We start from the raw sequence: 22,576 nt of genomic DNA, 5'->3' as shown, positions 1-22,576 counted from the left end.
TGTGTTTACAGACGCTGATTGGCTGCTGGGACTGCCACTCACGAAAAGCGTGCTGAGCAGCCCTCGGAGACAGGTAGAGGAGGGGGCGGAGTTAGCGGCCAGTGATGGGAGTGTAATGAGCGGGCTGCACTCAGGTGAGTTGAGTTAGCCAGCTCGGGCTCAGTGAGTGTCAGCGGCTGACTGGCTATTGTGATCGTTATTATTCCCCGAATCATCATTAAGGTCTCGGAGAGAGGGAGGATCACTAAGGGTTAAACTGCTCTGCATTACTTCCGGGTTACCATGTGACCTGCATGGGCTCACTGTCAGGGTCACACAGCCCACTATCACCCCATGGGCTCACTGTCAGGGTCACACAGCCCACTATTACCCCATGGGCTCACTGTCAGGGTCACACAGCCCACTATTACCCCATGGGCTCACTGTCAGGGTCACACAGCCCAGTATCACATCATGGGCTCACTGTCAGGGTCACACAGCCCAGTATCACCCCATGGGCTCACTGTCAGGGTCACACAGCCCAGTATCACCCCATGGGCTCACTGTCAGGGTCACACAGCCCAGTATCACCCCATGTGCTCACTGTCAGGGTCACACAGCCCAGTATCACCCCATGGGCTCACTGTCAGGGTCACACAGCCCACTATCACCCCATGGGCTCACTGTCAGGGTCACACAGCCCACTATCACCCCATGGGCTCACTGTCAGGGTCACACAGCCCACTATCACCCCATGGGCTCACTGTCAGGGTCACACAGCCCACTATCACCCCGTGGTCTCACTGTCAGGGTCACACAGCACACTATCACCCCGTGTGCTCACTGTCAGGGTCAATAAGCTAAAGTGGTAATGGCACTTTGACTTTTAAATCAGAGGTCATGTTATAAAAGTGTCCGCTGCATGTGCTGCTACCCTGTTTATTCTCTGAGATCAAGTAGGATTGGTTTAAGAATGGACTGGTAGCATAGGACTAAACAATCTTAGCCCTACATTAATCATGGTCAATTATATTTGTGTGTGGTGCATTAAATCCTATGGGTACTTTAGACTGAAAATGTGCTATAGTTCTAATTATTTAATACATATATTTGGGTCTATTTACTTAACTGGAAATTTATTAAGAATTGGTAGGGAATTTTAGCATAATGTTAATAATAATAATTTTTTCCAGCTCTGCCACTTAAATGTGAAATTCCCTTGTCAGTTCTCTGCTGTTCCTAGTATAGTGCTCATAAGTCATAATGTTATTTGAAGTGTTTATTAAAGGACCACTATAGACACCCAGACCACTTCAGCTTAATGAAGTGGTCTGGGTGCCAGGTACAGCTAGGTTTAACCCTTTTTGCAGTAAACATAGCAGTTTCAGAAAAACTGCTATGTTTACTTATGGGTTAATCCAGCATCTAGTGGCTGTCTCATTGACAGCTGCTAGAGGCGCTTCTGTGCTTCTCACTGTGATCTTCACAGTGAGAAGACGCCAGCGTCCATAGGAAAGCATTGAGAATGCTTTCCTGTGGACTGGCTGAATTCACGCGCGGCTCATGCCGCGCATGCGCATTCAGCCGATGACGGGGAAAGGAGGCGGAGAGTCCCCACCGCCGAGGGAGCAATAAAGTGCCACTTGTTCATATAGTCCATTGTTCTGTGTAATTAACTGTGAATTGCAAGTTTAAAATAGTACTAATCGTATGGATGCTGTGAATAGCATGAATTGTAATTATATGCTGATTGATGATTTATTTATTTTCAGGTGTAAACTGAAATTAATGGACACGTGACAGTCTTAACAGAAATCATTATTAACTGGTAAAGTAAGTGCTACCAAATTGTTCCATGCATCCCTATAGAACATTTATAGATGGTTATACATTTAGTTTCTGAATGAGACTTCGGCATGATACTTGATACATTACGTAGGAGGTTTTACACTAGGCCAGTGTAGCTGAGATGGAAAAATTACTGTCATTTTTTCTGTTTAGCTATATTATCCTAAATGTCCAACTGCCTTGTCAGTTCTGCACAATTACCAGTTTAGATAATACAACTGTGTGTGTTAGACGTTACAAGAGAAATCCTATGGCTATCGAATTAAAGGGACACTATAGTCACCAGAACAACTTTAGATTAATGACGCTGTTTTGCTGTATAGATCACGCCCCTGCAGTCTCACTGCTCAATTCTTGGCCATTTAGGAGTTAAATCACTTTGTTTATACAACTCTAGACACCCCTCCCTGCATGTGACTTGCACAGCCTTCCTAAACTTTTACTCCTGTAAAGATTCAGCAAATGTTTACACTTCCTTTATTTTAAATTCTGTCTAACTTAGAATTTCTCATCTCCTGCTCTGTTAATAGCTTGCTAGACCAAGCAGGATCCTCTTGTATGTAATTAAAGTTCAAATTACAATTCTGGAGATAGAAACTTAGTTACATTTGGCATTTGATACAGTTCCACACAAAAGATTAGTGTTCAAACTCAAGGAAATCGGTCTCGATGAAAATGCTTGTTCTTGGGTAGAACATTGGCTTAAAAACAGAATACAAAGAGTTGTCGTTAATGGTAAATTTTCAAGCTGGACAGAGGTGGCAAGTGGTGTCCCTCAGGGGTCTGTTCTGGGACCCCTTCTATTTAACATTTTTATAAATGATCTTGAAGACAGCATTGAAAGTCATGTTTCAGTGTTTGCAGATGACACAAAACTTTGTAAAATAATACAATGTGAGCAAGATATTACTTTGCTGCAGAAGGATTTAGATAGACTGGAGGACTGGGCACTCAAATGGCAGATGAAATTTAATGTTGAAAAATGCAAAGTTATGCACTTCGGCGTAAAGAATACACAAGCAACGTATACCCTTAATGGAAGTGAATTAGGGATAACAACACATGAAAAGGACTTGGGAATTGTTATAGACAACAAACTATGCAACAATGTGCAATGTCAATCAGCAGTGGCCAAGGCCAGTAAGGTATTGTCATGCATGAAAAAGGGCATTCATTCTCGGGACGAGAATATCATTTTGCCTCTCTATAAATCACTGGTAAGACTACATATTGCTGTGCAAGACTACAAATTGCTGTGCAATTTTGGTCACCTGTTCTAAAGAAGGATATCATGGCACTAGAAAAAGTGCAGAGGCGGGCTACAAAATTAATAAAAGGAATGGAACATATCAGCTATGAAGAAAGGTTAACAAATTTAAACCTATTTAGTTTAGAAAAACGTCGCCTGAGAGGGGATATAATAACATTATACAAATATATTCGGGCCAATACAAACCATTGTGTGGAAATCTATTCACAAACCGGACTTTACATAGGACACGAGGCCATGCGTTTAGACTGGAAGAAAGAAGATTTCGTCTAAGGCAAAGGAAAGGTTTTTTTACTGTAAGAACAATCAGGATGTGGAATTCTCTGCCTGAAGAAGTGGTTTTATCAGAGTCCATACAGATGTTCAAACAGCTACTAGATGCATACTTGCAAAGACAGAATATTCAAGGATATAATCTTTCAATGTAGGGTAATAACTGCTTGATTCAAGGATAAATCTGACTGCCATTCTGGGGTCAAGAAGGAATTTTTTGTCCTAGCTTGTTGCAAAATTGTGCTTCAAACTGGGTTTTTTTTTTTTTTTTTTTTTTTTTTGCCTTTTGGATCAACAGCAAAAAACAGGTGTGAGGAAGGCTGAACTTGATGGACGGTCTCTTTTCAGCTATCTAACTATGTAACATCAGCTTGAAAATGAAACAATTTTGTTTTCATTCAGGTTATGCCAATTACAGCCAGGGGAGGTGTGGCTACGGCTGAATAAGCAGGAACAAAGGTGATTTAACTCCTAAATGGCAGTGAATTGAGCAGTAAAACTACAGAGGTATAATCTATATACCCAAACTGCTTCATTAAGCTAAAGTTGTTTTGGTGACTATAGTGTCCCTTTAACCCCTTAAGGACCAAACTTCTGGAATAAAAGGGAATCATGACATGTCACACATGTCATGGGTCCTTAAGGGGTTAAGGGCTAGATTTCATATTTTTGGATTAGCTTTTCAAATAATTTAAAGGAGCACTATAGTGCCAGGAAAACAAACTCGTTTTCCTGGCACTATAGGGTCTTTGGGTCCCCCACTCCTGCTGGGCTGAAGGGGTTAAATTCTTACCTTTCTCCAGCGCCGGGCGCTGGTGAACTCTCCTCCCTCTTCCGACGTCAGCGCTGAATGCGCATGAGCAGCAAGAGCCGCGCGCGCATTCAATCAGTCCATAGGAAAGCATTTCTCAATGCATTCCTATGCGCGTCAGCGTCTTTTTACTGTGATTTTCACAGTGAGAAGCGCGGATGCGCCTCTAGCGGCTGTCAATGAGACAGCCACTAGAGGCTGGATTAACCCCATTGTAAACATAGCAGTTTCTCTGAAACTGCTATGTTTACAGCTGCAGGGTTAAAACTAGATGGACCTGGCACCCAGACCATTTCATTGAGCTGAAGTGGTCTGGGTGCCTATAGTCGTCCTTTAATATATTTACATATATTTTTTTTAAATGCTTTATAAAAATATCACAAATATATCATATCTAACAAAAATATGAATATATCATTAAATATTAAATCAGTTAAAGAGCTTATCCAAAATTATTAAATTTAAAGGGACACTACAGTGCCAGGAAAACAATCCGTTTTCCTGGCACTGCAGGTCCCCTCTCCCTCCCACCTCCCATCCCCGGTTGCTGAAGGGGTGAAAACCCCTTCAGTCACTTACCTGAGACCCCTGCCGATGTCCCTCGGCGGTGGTTTCGGGTCGCCGCCGCTCCTCACCTTCCTTACGTCTGCCAGCATGCGCATTAGAGCTCTCCATAGGAAAGCTTGAGGACGTCCAGCGACGCTCTAGCACAGAAAACCTGTGCTATAGACACGGAAGTGCCCTCTAGTGGCTGTCTAGTAGACAGCCACTAGAGGAGGAGTTAACCCTGCAAGGTAATTATTGCAGTTTATAAAAACTGCAATAATTACACTTGCAGGGTTAAGGGTAGTGGGAGTTGGCACCCAGACCACTCCAATGGGCAGAAGTGGTCTGGGTGCCTGGAGTGTCCCTTTAAGGCCTATATCCCTCAAGCACTAATGTGGCCTAGTCTATAAATTGCATCGTACTGTTTCTTGGGGCAGTATTTTTCTTGTGCAGTCCATTACTATGTCTACGTGATGTGTCCAGGAAAACTTGGTGGGTCTGGTAACCCTAGCTGAGGACAGCCTGTGTACTTGAGTATAGATCTGATGCAAAGGGAAGGTGTCAGAAATCTTCAGCTGTGCACGGATGAGTATGTGCGTGGTTCTGACGTTTTGGCAGATTCATTAATTCTCAAATGTCTATATCTCTTAAACTGATCTGTAATTGACACCCGAGATCTGGTACATTTATGGTACTAAGTTATGTTTTTAAATAGCCGGGGAAACCCAGGTAAGAGATGTTTGTATCTGCAATGCACTGTTGGTGCCTGGTTGTCGTTATGTTATTTTAATCGAGCAAGTGGAGAAAAAGAATGCCTAGTACAGGGCTGTATTGGGCCGCAAGGCTGCAGTCTGCACTACATAAGGTACTGCCTGAGGTATGGAAGGTACAATGTTTGCTGATACCGTACATTTTAGAATCTTCATACAGATTTTTATGGATTTGACATTTCTTACGCCAAAGGTTACCTTAAAGAATTTTCAATGAATAAAGTCACAAAAAATGCCCTTTGTCTTATTGAAGTACATAAGAATCTACGGGTTAGATAGGTGGAATGAGCGGAGGACTAAGGGGATTTTAGATATAGTACACCAATCAAACAGCCTGGGAGTTTAGTTTTGCTTCCGTTAGGATTACTGAGAAGCAACAGGCACCCTTGGCTAGAGCAACCTGCTAACACAATTGGTCAATACATCGGCACACACTGAAATTATGTGCTGGGGAAAGAGGGGACAGCTTGTAGCAACTGCAGATACTATATCTACAGCTATTTCAAGATGATTTTTCATATGCCCCCATCAAAATGTGCAAAAGAAAACACATGCATATTTTTCTTTGGGGGTATAGCTACTAAATTTGCCAAAAAAAAATAGTTTTCTTTAAAATTAGTCCAGTTCATTATTCAAACCTCCCCAGGAGGTACGTTTCTTTTAAAGACATTTTTTTTTTTTTTAATCGTGAGTTACTGATTGGCTGAGAGCGTCAGCCGACCGTTCAGCGGCGCCAATGCCCGATTTATGCAAGAGCCTTCTGGTTACCCGATTTTGAGAAAATGGAAGGACAGGGAGATTTGGTGCTGAAACACAGACTTTGGGGTTAAACCAGATGAGAACGGTGAGCCGTGCCAGGGACGTCCTTGTACCATAGCAACTTAATTTTAACGAAGTTGTTATGGTGCCCTGCATGTTCCTTTAATGTTTTACCATATATTACCTTGTTGTTCATCTACATGTGAATCTTGCAAACTGTGTCTGCCACATATTAAGGTTATTCTGTGCTTCTAAGAAGTAGTTTTAGAATGTAAGCTTTTTCGGGCCGGGCTGTCTTCACCTTCTGGTTCTCATATGCCAAACATGTTTTGTTAGAATTAAATGTTTTTCTTGTTTACTTAGTGTACAGCGCCTCAGAATATGTTGGTGCTTTATGAATAATTGTAATTGTAGACATTCTAGGAAGGGTTTCTATGCACAAAACTAGTATGACAAAACCACAGGAGGAGAAAATGCAACATTAAAATAACCGTATCATGCTAGATTCACCCTTTAAACTGTATCAATTGATTGTGCTTTTGATTTGGAGTTCAGAAATGGTGTCAGATTTTTAATCAAAACCTTACCCCTGTCTGTAATTCCATATATTTACTCTAATCCTTAACCCTTTACCTCAACCATAAACCAAAAGCACTGATTCATTTAATAGAATAGGTTGCTTACAAATAATGTGTCAGATTATATATTCTACCCATTTTGTTTTCTGCCTTATTTGCATTAGACCATTTAAAGGTCACATTTACTTATAGCAATGAAATAAAGAAAAAAGACTAATCATCGCTTGACTACATCTGCTTCTTTTTCCTTTAGGATCTTTTACACTCCATCATGGACGAAACAGAGCTACGGAGGATGTCAGTGGGCCACGGTTTCAGTGTCCTGGCTGTGGTTTTGTCTCTATGCATTCCACCCCTGTTCCTAGACGACTTTTCTCTTTTAGGAACGCATGTGACGTGGCTTTGTGTCTGCTCTGCTTTTGTCATTGCTGTCAACATAATCCTACTTCTGACATTAAAGCCAAACCCTTCGTATAAAAGAACTTCATTTGGAAGTAAAGTAAGCACTTATTGCCACGTACAACCAATGCAATATCTCTTAGCTGTAGGTAGCCAGCACAAAATAATTACCTATAGGAACACTATAGCATTAGGAATACAAAACTATATTCCTAATGCTCTAATGTCTCTCTGTGCACCCTCCCCGCCAAGTAAAGGATAAAAAAAATCCTTTAACCCCTTACCTGATTCCTGCGCCGAGGACTTCAGGAGCTGGCACCTTCTTGGCCTGCTCCAATGCCAGTAATGGAGGGGATCTATTGCTCAAGCGAGCACCTTGTGCGTTAGGCTTTCCACATAGGAAAGCATTAATTTGAAGATGCTGGACATCCTCATGCAAAGCTTGATTACACCCAGTGTCCTTTCATGGAGCAGGAAGTGCCTCTAGTGGCTGTCTGGTATTTTCTCTGAAACAGCCCTGCAATTAAAACCTTGCTAAGAGGACAGGAACACTGCAACCAGAGCACTTCAATGAGATGAAGTGGTCTGGGTGCCTATAGTGTCTCTTTATTTTAGGTAAAATGTTTCATAATATCACATATTTGCATGGTGCAATGGTGTGTAATGCTTCACGATAACTCATGGATTTTTAAGGTGAACTTAAAGGTAATTATGACGCTCTCAGCGGCTATTGGCGAATGATGCTTATCATAGCTTTCCTTCTCGGCTCAATATGGCTGCGGAGAAGAGAAAAATCAATGCAGATTGGTGCAATTAGTATGATGGCACTCAAGGACTTTAACCTTCAAAGCAACTTGATTGAGATGAAGTTATTTTTCAGGTTAAAAGTCCCTTTAAATTCTATTTTTTTTTGGTACCGGTTTTGTTGGGTATGACTGCGTGTTCCCATAAACTCCTGGTTCAAATGTTAGCCACCCAAGCCCTGGAATTAACTATTAAACCTTTGAAAATAACATAGCCCGCTTCAGTGTAAGTAAGACTAGAAAATACAGTTTAAATAAAGAGTTGTAGCTACATATGGAATTGCCTCTTGACAGACTATATAGTGAATCTCAAGAAAGCCTGGGTAAGGTGCTTTACTGTCCTAAACATGAAATCCTATTTTGAGTAGGAAAAGGGGGGACTAGTTCGGCCAGTTTACTTGCAAACGTAGTCAAACCTTGTGTTCCTATGAGCAAATTCAGTTTAAATTTTGCAGCTTGGTTTTCATTTTACCACATGTTATCCATGTATTGAGGTGTAGAAGTTCGTACCCAAGCCAGTGGTATTTAGTTTTTCATCAATAAAATAAAATTCCGTTTTTACCCTGCCTGAAATTTCACCTGTGAACATGCAGTTTGACTAGATCTTGTAAATCATGTTTGTTTTTAGTACCGCCATTAATTAGGTACAATGTTTATTTGTGTGCTGTATCTTTAATTCTATGGACTCTTTTTTTTTTTTTTTTTAGGTAAATAAATTTTCAAAATCCTGCATATACTTTTTCATTTCATGTTTGGTGTTTCATGCAGTCCTATTTTTGTATGGTGCCCCTCTTTTAGAGTAAGTATTCAAGCAAACTGTGTCTTTATATTTGTATAATGCAATGCTTTGTCCTGGATTAATTTTCATGGAGGTGTCTGGGTCATTAATGTAACATTTTTTATTTTTTTTATTTTTTTTAAAATACGTATAGTTCTATTTTTTTTTATATCTCTGCAACATACATTATTCTTTTGATAACACACTGTAAAATCTTATATATCTTCCTTTTTAAACTCATGTGTCATACAGTTAGATTCTGCATGTTTTTGTACTTAACATAACAGTTTGTACTAAATAGAGTTGCAAATACATAAAAAATCAAAAAAGAACACTACTCAATGCTAACATTCAGGTAGTCAACTTGTGCATACAAATGTGACAGTTCTGCTTTAAAGGGAGACTGTGGGAAGAAAACTTCTCCCTAGTTTAGATACATTATATAAATAATGTATTACAAAAATTAAAATATACTCGTGTCTTATTGTTCCCTGCTGACGCATTTTTTTCATTGTATGCGTGGGGCTACAGATTATACTGCCTCTCCTCTATTTTGCACATACCCTGGTTCACTACTACTTAGAGCCACAGTCTGCTCATGCGTGGTACATGGCTTGGCTCTGTCTCTCTGAGGGAGCTGAGAGATAGATCAGTCCAAACTGTGCGTAGAGTGTACACGTGCACAGCTTAGACACAATTGAAATTGAACAGCTGGAAGTGAGCTTATTGGCTGCGTTATTGACAGCCCCAACAGACTGACTCTGTAATAACATTTATTTTTATTTCTTATTTGTATTTTTTTTTACAAATGTATCTGCACTATCAACTTTGCAATAATGCAAAGTTGTGATGGTGCTTAGACCGACTGTACGCAAGAGAGAGTATTCATCTGTGGTGACATAACACTGTCCATTAAAATTGAATGTTCGCAAACCAGCTCTTAAATCCTCAGCCAATTTATTTGACTGATAGCGTTCAGTTAAAGTGGGAGGAGGTTTATACAGCCTGACACACACACTTTGTACATCATAACTCCCATGCTGCTAGACACATGTTCCCATGCTGCTGGTTTGGGCACAGTCATCATCGTTGGAATGCTGAGCATCATGCATCCACGGCATTACAAAGGAAAATGCCCAGACTCATAAATCATGTGATGTGATATAAAAAGATGCAGAATGGTAACGCATGTATTTTGAGCCAATATTGCATTCCTCGGGTTCTTGATTCACAAAACAATATACCATGTCTCTAGACCTTAATGATGGTATTTTCTTCCCACAATGTATGCTTCATTGCTCCATATAATATAATGTACTACAGTTTAGATCAGAAGGATTTATGTGTTACAAATCACACTCATCTTGTGATGCTCTTAGCCAATCAAAAATGTGCAAAGTTTTTAAACCAGAAGCACCAAGAGGTCCTGACAGAGCCAGGTTAGTGTCAGACAATTTGTACACAGTATGACGGCTTACTTTGGTAGGACCCAGGAGCTTTCTTGCACCATAACCTCGACATCTCACTTCAGTGGTTATGGCACATTTATTGTCCTTTTTTCCCAACTTATCGTTTAATAAATTAATATATTTTTTATTTTCTTCACAGGTCAGTGCCAGAGACCTTTATGTTTTCTGTTCTCCTGTCTTCTTTCATAACGTCACGTTGTCTTTTTATACTTGGTCCAAACTTTCATGCATGGGTTCGTGTCTTCAGTAGAGATGGGTATGTCTTACCAGTTTTATTTTTTCCCCCACTCTATGTAGAGTATAAAATGCGATTGGATGTCCCATTATAGCCCAGTATTATACTAGTGTAAAAATCTATATAGTATGCTATACGTCTACTGCCAAAGGTCAAAATAAATGTGAAATTCACTTTGAATTATCTAAATTCACATTTTGTTAAATAACCCAGCTGGTGTGAAATCTTTTATTAATGAGAGTTAAGGAAAACTCACCAGCTCTGCGGTTTCTATCTGAAATGTATTTATTGTATGGGGCTAGAGGAAACATTTATTGACCAATACCCATAACTGTTTTACTTTTGACCTTTGCAGGGCAATGTGTGTCTGGGATCACAGTCTGCAAATCACAACCCTAGGTAGTGTGTTGGGCGCCTGGTTTGGAGCATTCCCTATACCGTTGGACTGGGAGAGACCATGGCAGGTAAGTTACCTTTTACAAGGTGCTGGAAAAATTTAGCTTATTTAACATTTTTGCCATTGAAAAGAACACCCCAGACCAAGGGCACCAAGCACAACATAACGCCATGTCTTATGGCTATGATGTGGTTCTCCACGCTCAGATCTAAAAAATAATGTTTTGCAGCTTTCTGGAGTGTAACTTTGCCCTCATAGCCAGATCAGTGTGAGCTGAGCTGCCTGCCACAGCCAATTAAAGGGACACTCCAGGCACCCAGACCACTTCTGCCCATTATAGTGGTCTGGGTGCCAACTCCCACTACCCTTAACCCTGCAACTGTAATTATTGCAGCTTTTTATAAACTGCAATAATTACCTTGCAGGGTTAACTCCTCCTCTAGTGGCTGTCTACTAGACAGCCACTAGAGGGCACTTCCTGCTTCATAGCACAGAAAACCTGTGCTATAGCGTCGCTGGACGTCCTCACGCTGTGTGAGGACCTCCAGCGTCGCTCAATTCCCCATAGGAAAGCATTGAAAAGCATTTTCAATGCTTTCCTATGGAGAGCTCTAATGCGCATGCTTGCGCATTAGGTCTCCTCAGCCGGCGGGCGTGATCAGTCTCCCCCGCCGGCTGACGTAATGAAGAGGAGGAGCGGCGGCGACCCAAAACCACCGCCGAGGGACATCGGCGGGGGTCTCAGGTAAGTGACTGAAGGGGTTTTCACCCCTTCAGCAACCGGGGATGTGAGGTGGGAGGGAGAGGGGACATGCAGTGCCAGGAAAACGGATTGTTTTCCCGGCACTGGAGAGTCCCTTTAATGCTCTCTTATAATTTGCCACCTTTGATTATAGGGCAATATATTATGCAGATAAAACAAGGATATTAATTGGCTATGAGTGAAGAGTCAACTGTTCAGCTCACACCTGAAAGAAAACTAGATTTTTTTTTCTTTTGGATTTTTTTTTTTTTTACGCAAACTCTAAGAGATTTGAACAGAGACTAAAACCAAAGCATAAACATTATGATAAAACCAAATGCACTTAAGCTTTTCCCATATACCTGTACCTGTAACATTGAATAATTAAAAAACTGGTGTTTAGCTAGCACTCTTATGCTGGATTTTGACTGACTGTGCCACATTAGCATGTCAGCTGTTATACAAGATATTATGGGAACAGTGTACATTGAATGTCATGCTCTCAGATTCCACTGATTGCATGTATTGTTCGGGGGTTTAACCCCGTAAAGACACATGACATGATGGTTAAATAATTGGAATAAAAATCTATAGAACTATATGTGTTTTTTAAATAAACGTAATCCTTTTTTTAATAATATTTTAGCTGTCTCCTTTTGTCATGAGTCTAGACATAGGTGTTGCTACAATTTAGACATACTTCTGCTTAACACCACATAAAGGCCTTAAAAATACAGACTTATAGATAGTGGTGTCCCAAACCCTGAAAATAAAATTACTGGAAGGAAAGAGAAGTGGTCAGTTTTAGCTTAGTTTTACTTTTTGATTGTCTGTGATTCTCACTTTACAAACATATTACTCTTTATACTAAAGCCAGCTGCTATATCAGAAATCTCTTAAAGGGGAAACTGTCATTTATCATGATTTGTTTCCTTATACTGCATATTTAACAAATATGTATTTATGGGGTGTGAGAAGCAAAATGCAATGTAGAATTCAGCACCTCCATATCCTGCAATTTAGCTCCTTATTATCTAATGTGTACTTTGCACCTGGCAGTCTGTGTATAGAAAGCATACAGAGAAGAGATGCAATTGTTTCATAAATAGTGACACAACTGTTTTCACGCCAACAATGTATTGCATTTTCTGTTTGTGCCAATATATTCCTGCAGCTGTGCCACATTGATCCTGTTGGCACCCTTCCCGACAGTTTTGTCCCACACCTCATTTTTTTTATTTTTTTTAAAAGTGTCAGCTGAGAAATCAAACCGTTTCTGAACAATAGGGGGGCTGGAGGGGGTCACTACAGGCACCACAACAACAAGCTGTAGTGTTTATGGTGTTTGGAGTGACTCTTTATAAAAACATAGCTGAATTCAGTTGTTTTAGTTCTTCTTTCTCCAAATGGTGTAATTTCCAGATAAGTGGCAGCCCCCCTTTGAGTGATCCTACTGTAAAACTGTTACATATTGAATTCCTGAAAAGAAATGCAGATAGCTTTATTATTTGTTTATTTCTGTCTTTGTACATGGTTCTGAGACATTGGAAATATTTTTCAAACTGTTTAACTAGATTGAGATTTAGCAACTGAAAAAATCAGTCCAGAATAGCAAAGGTACTAAAAAAGAAATCCACCAAAAGAAAGATAACTCTCATTTTGGCCTAATTTCAGTTACTTAGGTGAGTGACTTTAATTGTGAACTGCTTGCCAGTTTGCTGTATAGTTGATGGCTTTCATTTCCTTTTTTTCCCCCTCTCAATGTTTTATTTTAAAGTCAGCAATTCAGCAGAACGAGAACCCACACCTTCCCTATTTAGCTGGGGAAAAACCCCAGAAAGTCGTGTTTTTCTTTTGCACTGGGAATTGCTACTAACCGTGCCCAGTGCTTCATTTGTCATGCAGACAGGCATCAGCCTAAAACTTTATTTTTTCACTTTAAGTACTTGTAGTGGTTATAATGCTAGGTATATTTTGGCTGAATGACGTCTGCCTTCTGCTGACATTTATTGGCTGAGAACATCAACTGAGCACTCTGTCAATGTAATGTGTGTATGTACAATATGCACAGAATTCACATTAGTCAACCTGGGACTGTTGTTCTTTGCTGGCTAATGACACTGCAGGAGGATAAAGTTACACCTACAGCAACAATATAAAATGTCTGCATTCAGCATTTAATACTGGAATACTACTTATTTAGCGTTCTTGCACCATGACCACTTCAAAACACTTGCGTGATTATGGTGCTGGGAATAAGCTTTTTGATCATTTGTTTTTGGGGGGGGGTCATTTGTTCTAAGCCTATGTAATTATATTTTTTTATTAGTTTTCTTGCTCTTAAAGGACCACTATAGGCACCCAGACCACTTCAGCTTAATGAAGTGGTCTGGGTGCCGAGTCCAGCTAGGATTAACCCTTTCTTCTATAAACATAGCAGTTTCAGAGAAACTGCTCTGTTTATAATAGGGTTAATCCAGCCTCTAGTGGCTGTCTCATTGACAGCCGATAGAGGCGCTTCTCACTGTGATTTTCACAGTGAGAAGACGCCAGCGTCCATAGGAAAGCATTGAGAATGCTTTCCTATGGACTGGCTGAATGCACGCGCGGCTCCTGCCGCGCATGTGCATTAAGCTGATGACGTTGATATGGAGGAGGAGAGTTCCCCGCACAGCACTGGAGAAAGAGGTAAGTTTAACCCCTTCCACCCCCAAGAGCCCGGCGGGAGGGGGATCCTGCGGGTGGGGGCACCCTGAGGGCACTATAGTGCCAGGAAAACGAATATGTTTTCCTGGCACTATAGTGGTCCTAACATGGAAGACTGAAGCACATTGGCATTTTCATGTTCTAGAGTGGCTTTTGCCGTGCTTCCATATGTGAAGGGGCATACATAGTTCTCCAACCTAAAAGTACATCTTAAAAACAGAGGAATACATTGTTGTCGCTATTAACACCTTTGGGATGGGGAACTTTGTTAAACAGTTTGCGGTGGTGGTGTGGGTGTGTGTGTGTGTGTGCATTGTATAATAAATTAATAATAATGTTGTTAATGCAAGTGCTGTAATATTGAATGAAAAATATATATAGGTTTGTAAAGGATTTATGTAGTTTTACCTCCACTAAAAAGAAAAATATATTTGTGTGTAGCATATAAAAAACCTTGAGAAAACACATATCTAGGTGTCATATTACTCACACAGCAGCATATCTGAACCAACCCCCAAATATACTGGGTTCTGTGCACAGCTCATATACAACCCATGCATATGAGCAACTACCTCTTCTTTGCATTTCAACAAACATTAATATAAAATGCACATCGAACTATACCTTCAACTTAAAACCACAGTCATTTTTTTTTCTCTGTCTTTAATATAAAATGCCATAATAACCATGTTACCTGGTTATACAAGAATAGAAAAGTATTATAGCATGTATTTCATGGATTAGGATTTTACAACATGCAGTTACCTAAAATCGCTGCCATAGAAAAAGCCACATGGGAGAAAATACTACAAGAAAAATAAAGGTTTATACTCCACTGTTTCAGCAAGTATCAAACATTCCTCAGTCATTTATCATATCTGTATCCAGTCCCATACTTAAAAACATTTTTGTTTGGTAGGTACCGTAAATGGTGCATTCCATGTCTCTGATTCTCCTCAAATAACCCATTCAGGAGGCGAGCGATGTGCAAAGCATTTCTTAATGAGCCGTTGCATTAGAAAGCAAGAGGTCAGGTTTAAAAGTCCATTTTTTGCCAAGCTTCCATCATTTTCCCATGGGTAATGTAGAGGAACTATTTTACAGAGAGGGTTTTTCAGAGGAAATGACAATCTAAAACAAGTAATCCATCTTGAGATAATCATAGGACTATTCTTTAGTGTTAAACATAAGTGGGAATTTGCAGAATTTTATCTAGGTTTGAAAAGCTTAATTTAGAGCCTTTTGGTGTTTAGTAATGCAGACTAACAACCACTAAACCAATACCAGTTCTTCAGCCCCCTTTGCAACTAGTCCAGAACTGGTTATTTTACGTTCCAAGGCAAAGGGGGGTCTTGAGATAAGTGAATCACAAATAAGCAATAATGCTTTCAAAAGCAGAAAAGATATCAAATAAAAAGCTCTACAGTTTAGTATTAGCCTCTAGTATTCATTTGTCTTAGCTCTCGACTTCAGAGATCACATAATCATTCTATCTTCTCCAAGTAAACCTCAGTTTGCTAATAAAAACACTTTAATGTCAGCCCCAAATTTAGATGAAACTGTGAACATTGCTTACATTTTAAAACGTACCTGTCATGGATCGCACATCTTGGTTTTAAATGAACAGGGATTACATTTTATCTATACATAAAGTTCTGTATATACAGGTCCCTTCCTTCACCTGTCAATCAGTTACTGAGATAGCAATCTGTGTAGAGAGTGTGAGGGGAAAGCAGAACCTTCAAAACAACCGCATCTTTCTGACGTTGCTGCGCTGGCATGAAGTCTTGATTTTGGCTGAATGGGGAGCTGGTCTCTGCTTGGCCAGTTAGGTGGGAGGGTAGAGAGATGATGGTAGGAATGCAACACCCACAAACCCAATGTGTTGGAGGTGTAACACTGGACAGGTGGCAAGTATTTAATCAGTCATTACGATTATATACTGCACAGTTGGTAAGTAGATACGATCTCTTAAGGCAATAAAATATATTATTTGTTTTATGATATATTAAAATATTAAGGAGAGTTTAGAATTTAAAGGGAACTGGCCGTGCCCATGTATGAATTTCGGAAGTAAGGCCCCAGGACTGGTATAACATATTCTAATTCATGATCATTTCACATTGCACATGGAAGTGATGTGGAGTTAAGTATGTTATGTACTACTTTCCACTACAAAAGCACGTTACATTCATTGGGAATGAGGAAATGTTACATTTGATTCCACTTAAATTAAGAGTGGCAGTTCCACTTGCATCAATACACTGCTAGATAAATTTCCAAGCTGACTCCCAAGTTTTTAAAGGGATTCTGAAATCGACAAAGCAAGTGGATGACAAGGCATCATTCAGGTTGCACATACATATACAGTGAATTTTCCAGAGGACATATTGATTCAAAGATATGCTGACCTCCATTTGTCTGCCACTGTGGATGCAAGTGCACAATATTTATCTGAATATTCAATATTTGGTTAGCATAATGTAGAGGACAAAATGTGGGGCTATATAGGACTGTCATGACAGAGTGCTTTTAATATACATAGCTGAAATCCCCATCATCTATAACACCATAGACCACGATATCGTGCAGCATCGCACTATTCTTAGTACCAAGCTTCATGCTTGGCATTCTGGGATTACACAGGTGTACATTATTATTATTATTATTATTGGCATTTACATAGAACCACCTTATTCCGCTGCGCTTTACAATATCATAAAGGAGGAAATTTAACAATAAATTAACCCCTTAAGCACACAGCTTTAGAAGTAAAAGGCCAGCATGGTGAAACATTTCCATCATGTGTCCTTAAGGGATTAAAAAATTTTTTACAGGAACAATAAATTGCAGAGGACCCTGCTCAAATGAGCTTACTATCTAGAGTACACGTACCTTCTTAATTTTGTATCAAAGAAAGAGATATCCATTACATCCTAATCTAGAAATAAATCAAATATATATATTGTATCAATCTGGCTACTATAATGCATAGATGATATATAATATTGTTAATATAGAGCCAACATATTCTGTAGCGCGTTACAATGAGGGAAATAAAAACATGGCAAACAAATCAAAACATCAACAAATGCTAACTTTAACTAAAATGATATTCTGATTGTGTGGATTATAAAGTCTTCTTTGGATCTGTATTAAAAATGTTATCAGGCCTCATCCGAGACAAATCACTGGCAAGTGTATAAATTAAAGGATATTGTCTTAAGTGTGCGTCATTTCAGCCTACAGTGGACTATGATTCAGCAGATTCATCCCACAGTTGTTCTCATTGCCAAGAGACAGCCGTTGAAACATAATTGTGAAATACGTTTTGTGCTATCAAAACTGCTGTCTAGTCATATGGATATGACCAAAGCACCTCCGGAGCAATCTCAAAGTGATAGTAATTTCGTTCTTTAATTATGTGCTGTCAATTTTTCTTTAGCCAGCATTAAATTTACATTCAAAAGGATAGATGTCAGCGTTCGTGGCCCATTTCTGAATGCACTGCATCCTCATGAAATACCCTAGTGACATGTGACATGTCTGCTCTACTTGACAGAAATGATTTGGCAAATTAAATCAATACTGTGATTTCATGATCAACCATTAGCTTTTTGCAGATTGTTAGCTTTTTGCAGCTATGTCTAGTCTACAAAACCTCAATTGGCTAAGGATAATGGGAATTGCATTCCTGTCCATATTGGAAGCCAGTGGTCACCCTGCCCTGTCTTAAACTTGTAGTTTTCATATTGTACTGCATTTGTATCTCTAAAACAGGCTTTAAAGCGTGGATATGTTAATTGAGTTAGGTTAATGCCTGTGTTTCATTTTTAGTTAATAGTGCATTTGTATATTATGGCAGATAGGTGCTTATCTGCATGTTTACTACATTCTATAAATAAAACATGAATTAAAATATGCATTCTGTGGTTTGCATCTTCAGAAAAAACATTTAGATATACAAAACAAAAAGTGATATAATTTGAGTGCTCAAGGCACAGAAACATGTTATAGAGGCTTTTGATGACCTCATTAACTGGAAAGTTAGCTTTTACCTAATAAATACCATATCGTACCAGAGAAATAGGCATGATCCATAAGGGGGAGGTTAAAGTTTTATATATATATATATCATTATTTTGCACCTAGTAGTAAATAAGAAAGTAAACTTCAAATAAGAGGTTGACTAATAAACTAAAGGTGTCTAAAGCATATAGCATAAAGACAGTGTAAGCATCCTTACCACTATAGTTCGTTTTAGTGGTTGTGGTGCAATATGGCATAAAGACAGTGTAAGCATCCTGGCCATGATAGTTCGTTTTAGTGGTTGTGGTGCAATATGGCATAAAGACAGTGTAAGCATCCTGGCCATGATAGTTCGTTTTAGTGGTTGTGGTGCAGAAAGCCTTTAAGTGCAAGACAGCAGTTTTTTTGAAAAACCACATTGGGAGGCCAGGTTTTTAGTGCCCCGAAAGCCCTGGAGGGACTAGACCTAAAGACTCCATCTACCACAACCTCTTCAATAAGCAAGTATTGGTTGTGGTGCTTAGTGTCCCTTCAACAAATGTGTTTTCTGTCTTGTATTTCTTCCATATGTTGTTTGGAAAATAAGTATGCAATAGGGGGGAAATGCTACTCGTATAAACAAACAGAAAAAAACAAAAAGCAGAAAAGTCATCTGATCTACACCCAAGGAACATTTTCTACTTACTACTTGTCCAACTCCTCTTACATACAGAATGCTCTTTTTTTGTTGTTGTAAATAATCACATACGGAGGTGTAAGCATTGTACATTGTAAAAAAAATTCTACACTTCCAAATGCAAAATAAGTAATTTGTTCCATACATTATTTCTGTTTATTTTCTTCCCTTATTTGTCCCATTTTCTAGTTCTTGTCCTATAAGAATGATTTTTTTTTTTCATAGTACTTCTTGAGGTTCCGAGCTGGTAATCTTAACTAGTTATGCATAAAGCCAACCTGTCTGTTTTTTTTTTAACCCAACGGGTGAGTAGGAAGAAAATACAAAAGTAAGAGCGTCCTTTAAATTGTACACTCGCTAGCGATATTGAGATATATAGCTAACAGAATGTGAAACTGTCGTCCACAGGATATGTGTATAACTTGTGCCTTTTAAGAAAGAGTCATGTCAGCATTTTCACAATCTCTATTTCATAGGCTGTAATCGATCAGTTCCCGTTTTATTTTCTAGATTTATTTTGTGTGTAAGTACTATTGTAGAGTTAAAGTTTGTAGTAACCCGCGTAGCTTGATGCTGAAGGGTTTTGTTTTGCGTATGTCCTGCTTGTAACATATGGACTGTGATCAGCAGCAAAGCACTGCTGTCCACAAATTCTAATACTTTAATAACTTTGCAAGTGTACATGCCAACCATCTGGGAATAGCTTACAAAATAAAACCGTTCTAATGATTGCATTACTCTTTCTATATGCCAGATTCACTTTAAGGGGACAGAGATTACGGAGAAGTAGTTTACAAAATCCATTCTTGGATGAATTCATTAAAACCTGGGTGTCAGAAGGTGTCTTGTTCAGTTTTCTATCCGATTGCAGCTGCTAACCTCTAACGAAAAAGGCACCAATTATAACTTTCATTCTATACCCTTGACTTGCTGAGGTCTAAAAATGGCAAATTTCCCAAATCAGTTGGGATACAAAATAAGTAAATGATTTTATAGGCAGGTATTGAATGTATCAGTAATTTGTTTAACCCCTTAAGGACACATGACATGTGTGACATGTCACGATTCCCATTTATTCCAGAAGTTTGGTCCTTAAGGGGTTAAGGTGCTACACTATATAGTTTTCTCACTAATCATAGAATCCTGAATGTGAAGGGAGGGGAAAATAAAAAAAAATGCAACCTTTGGCACCAGTAAATGTAATTTTGGTACACTCTCTCTCGCATTGCAAAATATCTGAATATAAGAAAGGAGTACTTTCGCTAAACTGTACTTTGTAGAAAATAGACAAGAGAGTTGCAAATCTCAGGTCACATAAAGCCAAACTGGAAAATGATTACACTCTGGCTGTTTTGACCTTCACCTTGCAGTTCCCTTGTCAAATCTCCACAATTCGTGCTTAATTATAATGATCCCCAAGTGAACAATTTTGTACTACATCTCAAATGCTTTCTTTGTGCCAGTTGACACCATGTTTGTGTAGAAAGGGGTTCCTCTTTTTGGATAAAAAAACAAACAAAACTTTTTTGCAGTAATTGCAGCTATGGTGATTCCGGAAGTAGCACTGAATCCCTTATACCATAACTAGCTTGGTTAAAAAGATTCTTGAAGATGAGATCTATATGTGTTTCAATGCAATGATAAATAGGTGGTTATAGGGAGGTGACAATATTTCCCATTTACTGTAGAGACTTGATACATATAACAAGGTCTCCCTCTACACGTCACTGTGCTTGTATATATTAAAATGCTTTGAATATTCTTGCACTCTTCATTTTGCTTCTACCATTAAGACAAACATTCCATGTGCTTATTAGGACCGTTTCACTATTTTGTTGTTTTTGTTGTTGTTTAGGTTTGGCCAATTTCCTGTTCTCTTGGAGCTACGATGGGGTACGTAGCTGGCCTCCTTTTTGGCCCTTTGTGGATTTATTGGAACAGGAAGAGACTCACATACAAAAACAGGTAGAAGTTAAATCGACTGTTTGTGCCAATTCCACCAGAAACATGAATGCGTCCCAAGTCGGAGCATTGACATCACATTGGAGAGATCAAGTTCGGACGGATTGTTGTCTGTGTGCCGCAGCCCCATGAGACATGGGACAGTTGTAGCTTGTAAAACCCTGAGGAAACTATTTTTACTTTCAAAGACAACGTGGATCAAATATTATTTTCTTTGAAATGCTTTCACTTTGGAAATTGTGGTGTTTAAAAAGCAGATCAATAAAATATTTATGCAGCTGTGGTGGAGGTTTCATGTGCAGCAACAGACAAGATGTCATGTCTTCTCACAGTAGAGCAGGTCATGCATGTTCATGTTTCACGTGATGAGACAGCAGTTAATACATCGTGATCCTATCCTTTTTTTCATGGGGTTTTTCTTTGGAGTTAAGATCGCAATAATGGACTCATCAAAAACAGCCTTCAGTCCTTTTTGCGTTAAGGCAGAGCACTCGACATAGCAGCACGCCCCGATCTGTAAACCAAAAAGCAGCCTGTTAATTTGTATTTAGGTAAAAATAATAGCAATTTTCATCTTATTAAAGGTTGGAAACGTTTCCATTGCTTTGGAGATACAGGGCCCCGATTACAGAATAGTTTAAATTCAATCCTTAAAAAGTACACTGTAGGTACTGTAACCATTTCATCTCATTGAATTTGATTTAGTACCTGGAGTTCCTGCGCAATGTCCCTCCATTCAGTGTTAAAATATTTTCCATCAGTTTAACATTAAATAAGCATTTCTACCACCGGTCCCTACTGGAAGGTATGACTCAGGCAGAGATTACACACTTCCTTCTAGCCATACCAATTGATACCAGCAACGGCGACTGTTATAATCTGAAAGCGGTCAGCTATGACTCTCGGTAAATCTGAGCTGCTCAGGCTCATGCTTCTTCAGAAGCCCAAGTGACACAGAAAGGATGGGCTTCTAAGACTCTCGTTTAGCATTAAAACATTAAAAACAGTTTAACACTGAATGGAGCTGAAGCAACAAATAAAAAAGTATCTGTTTCTCTGAATACTACTACATGCATGATATTTAGAGATGCTTCAAAGTGTATTATGCACTAAATGAAAACTTGAAGGACCATATGAACATTTTTAATAAGTGCTTTGTATAGATATATATATATAAAAAAGCTTCCTATAGTTCCTAAAATTAAATGTCTTAATAATTGCTGTATTGGCTTTTTTTGTGCAGGAAAGAGAAGCCACTTACAATAATGACAGGGTTATTCTCTTTAAAGGAACACTAAGCACCAAACACCACTACATGTGAATGCTAACAACAAAAGTTAACGTTTGTATGAGAACAAATCTCTAGTAGCTATCAGACTGACAATCACTAGAGGCATTTATTCGTTAACATTAAATAAATGTTTATTGCAGAGTGAAGTGGTTTTGTTTAGGAGCGAGTTAACCATGTGAGAATACCAACCATTGCTAGTCAGTGGCTTGCCGTCATTTTGTCAAACACACTACACCAGCAAAGCTAGTTAATCAA

At 39.1% G+C, this 22,576-nt stretch overlaps 2 protein-coding genes across 4 annotated transcripts in view; one reads left to right on the top strand and one right to left on the bottom strand.

The window, feature by feature from the left end:
* The first annotated feature begins 26 nt into the window (after positions 1-26).
* PIGF (phosphatidylinositol glycan anchor biosynthesis class F) lies at positions 27-21,310 on the top strand. 3 transcript variants are annotated; one of them, XM_063443917.1, is made up of 7 exons: positions 27-134; positions 1,752-1,807; positions 7,088-7,333; positions 8,744-8,835; positions 10,423-10,539; positions 10,874-10,982; positions 20,924-21,310. In XM_063443917.1, exons 3-7 carry the CDS (start codon positions 7,106-7,108, stop codon positions 21,035-21,037), a joined length of 660 nt encoding a protein of 219 aa, XP_063299987.1. In that variant the 5' UTR covers positions 27-134; positions 1,752-1,807; positions 7,088-7,105; the 3' UTR covers positions 21,038-21,310. The 3 variants fall into 3 exon arrangements, with proteins under 3 accessions (XP_063299987.1, XP_063299986.1, XP_063299988.1); XM_063443916.1 differs by having other exon boundaries at positions 1,752-1,812; XM_063443918.1 differs by lacking the exon at positions 1,752-1,807.
* Positions 15,772-22,576, bottom strand: part of RHOQ (ras homolog family member Q) — a 36,331-nt gene continuing 29,526 nt past the window's right edge. Inside the window, exon 5 of the mRNA XM_063443919.1 lies at positions 15,772-21,544. Coding sequence (XP_063299989.1) covers positions 21,389-21,544 — 156 coding nt within the window. The 3' untranslated portion in view covers positions 15,772-21,388. The remainder of the gene's footprint in view (positions 21,545-22,576) is intronic.

This window comes from Pelobates fuscus, chromosome 2 (genome assembly GCF_036172605.1).
Source record: "Pelobates fuscus isolate aPelFus1 chromosome 2, aPelFus1.pri, whole genome shotgun sequence".
Classification (NCBI taxonomy): Eukaryota; Metazoa; Chordata; class Amphibia; order Anura; family Pelobatidae; genus Pelobates; species Pelobates fuscus.
The sequence above is the reverse complement of the archived record's forward strand: the minus strand, read 5'-3'. Positions and strand labels throughout refer to the sequence as shown.

Excerpts from the sequence above, each read along its gene's own strand:
- PIGF (XM_063443918.1), top strand. The coding sequence starts at position 7,106 with ATGGACGAAACAGAGCTACGGAGGATGTCAGTGGGCCACGGTTTCAGT. Across the intron at positions 7,334-8,743 it reads GAACTTCATTTGGAAGTAAA|GTAAATAAATTTTCAAAATC; the intron begins GTAAGCACTTAT and ends TTTTTTTTTTAG. Across the intron at positions 10,983-20,923 it reads ACTGGGAGAGACCATGGCAG|GTTTGGCCAATTTCCTGTTC; the intron begins GTAAGTTACCTT and ends GTTGTTGTTTAG.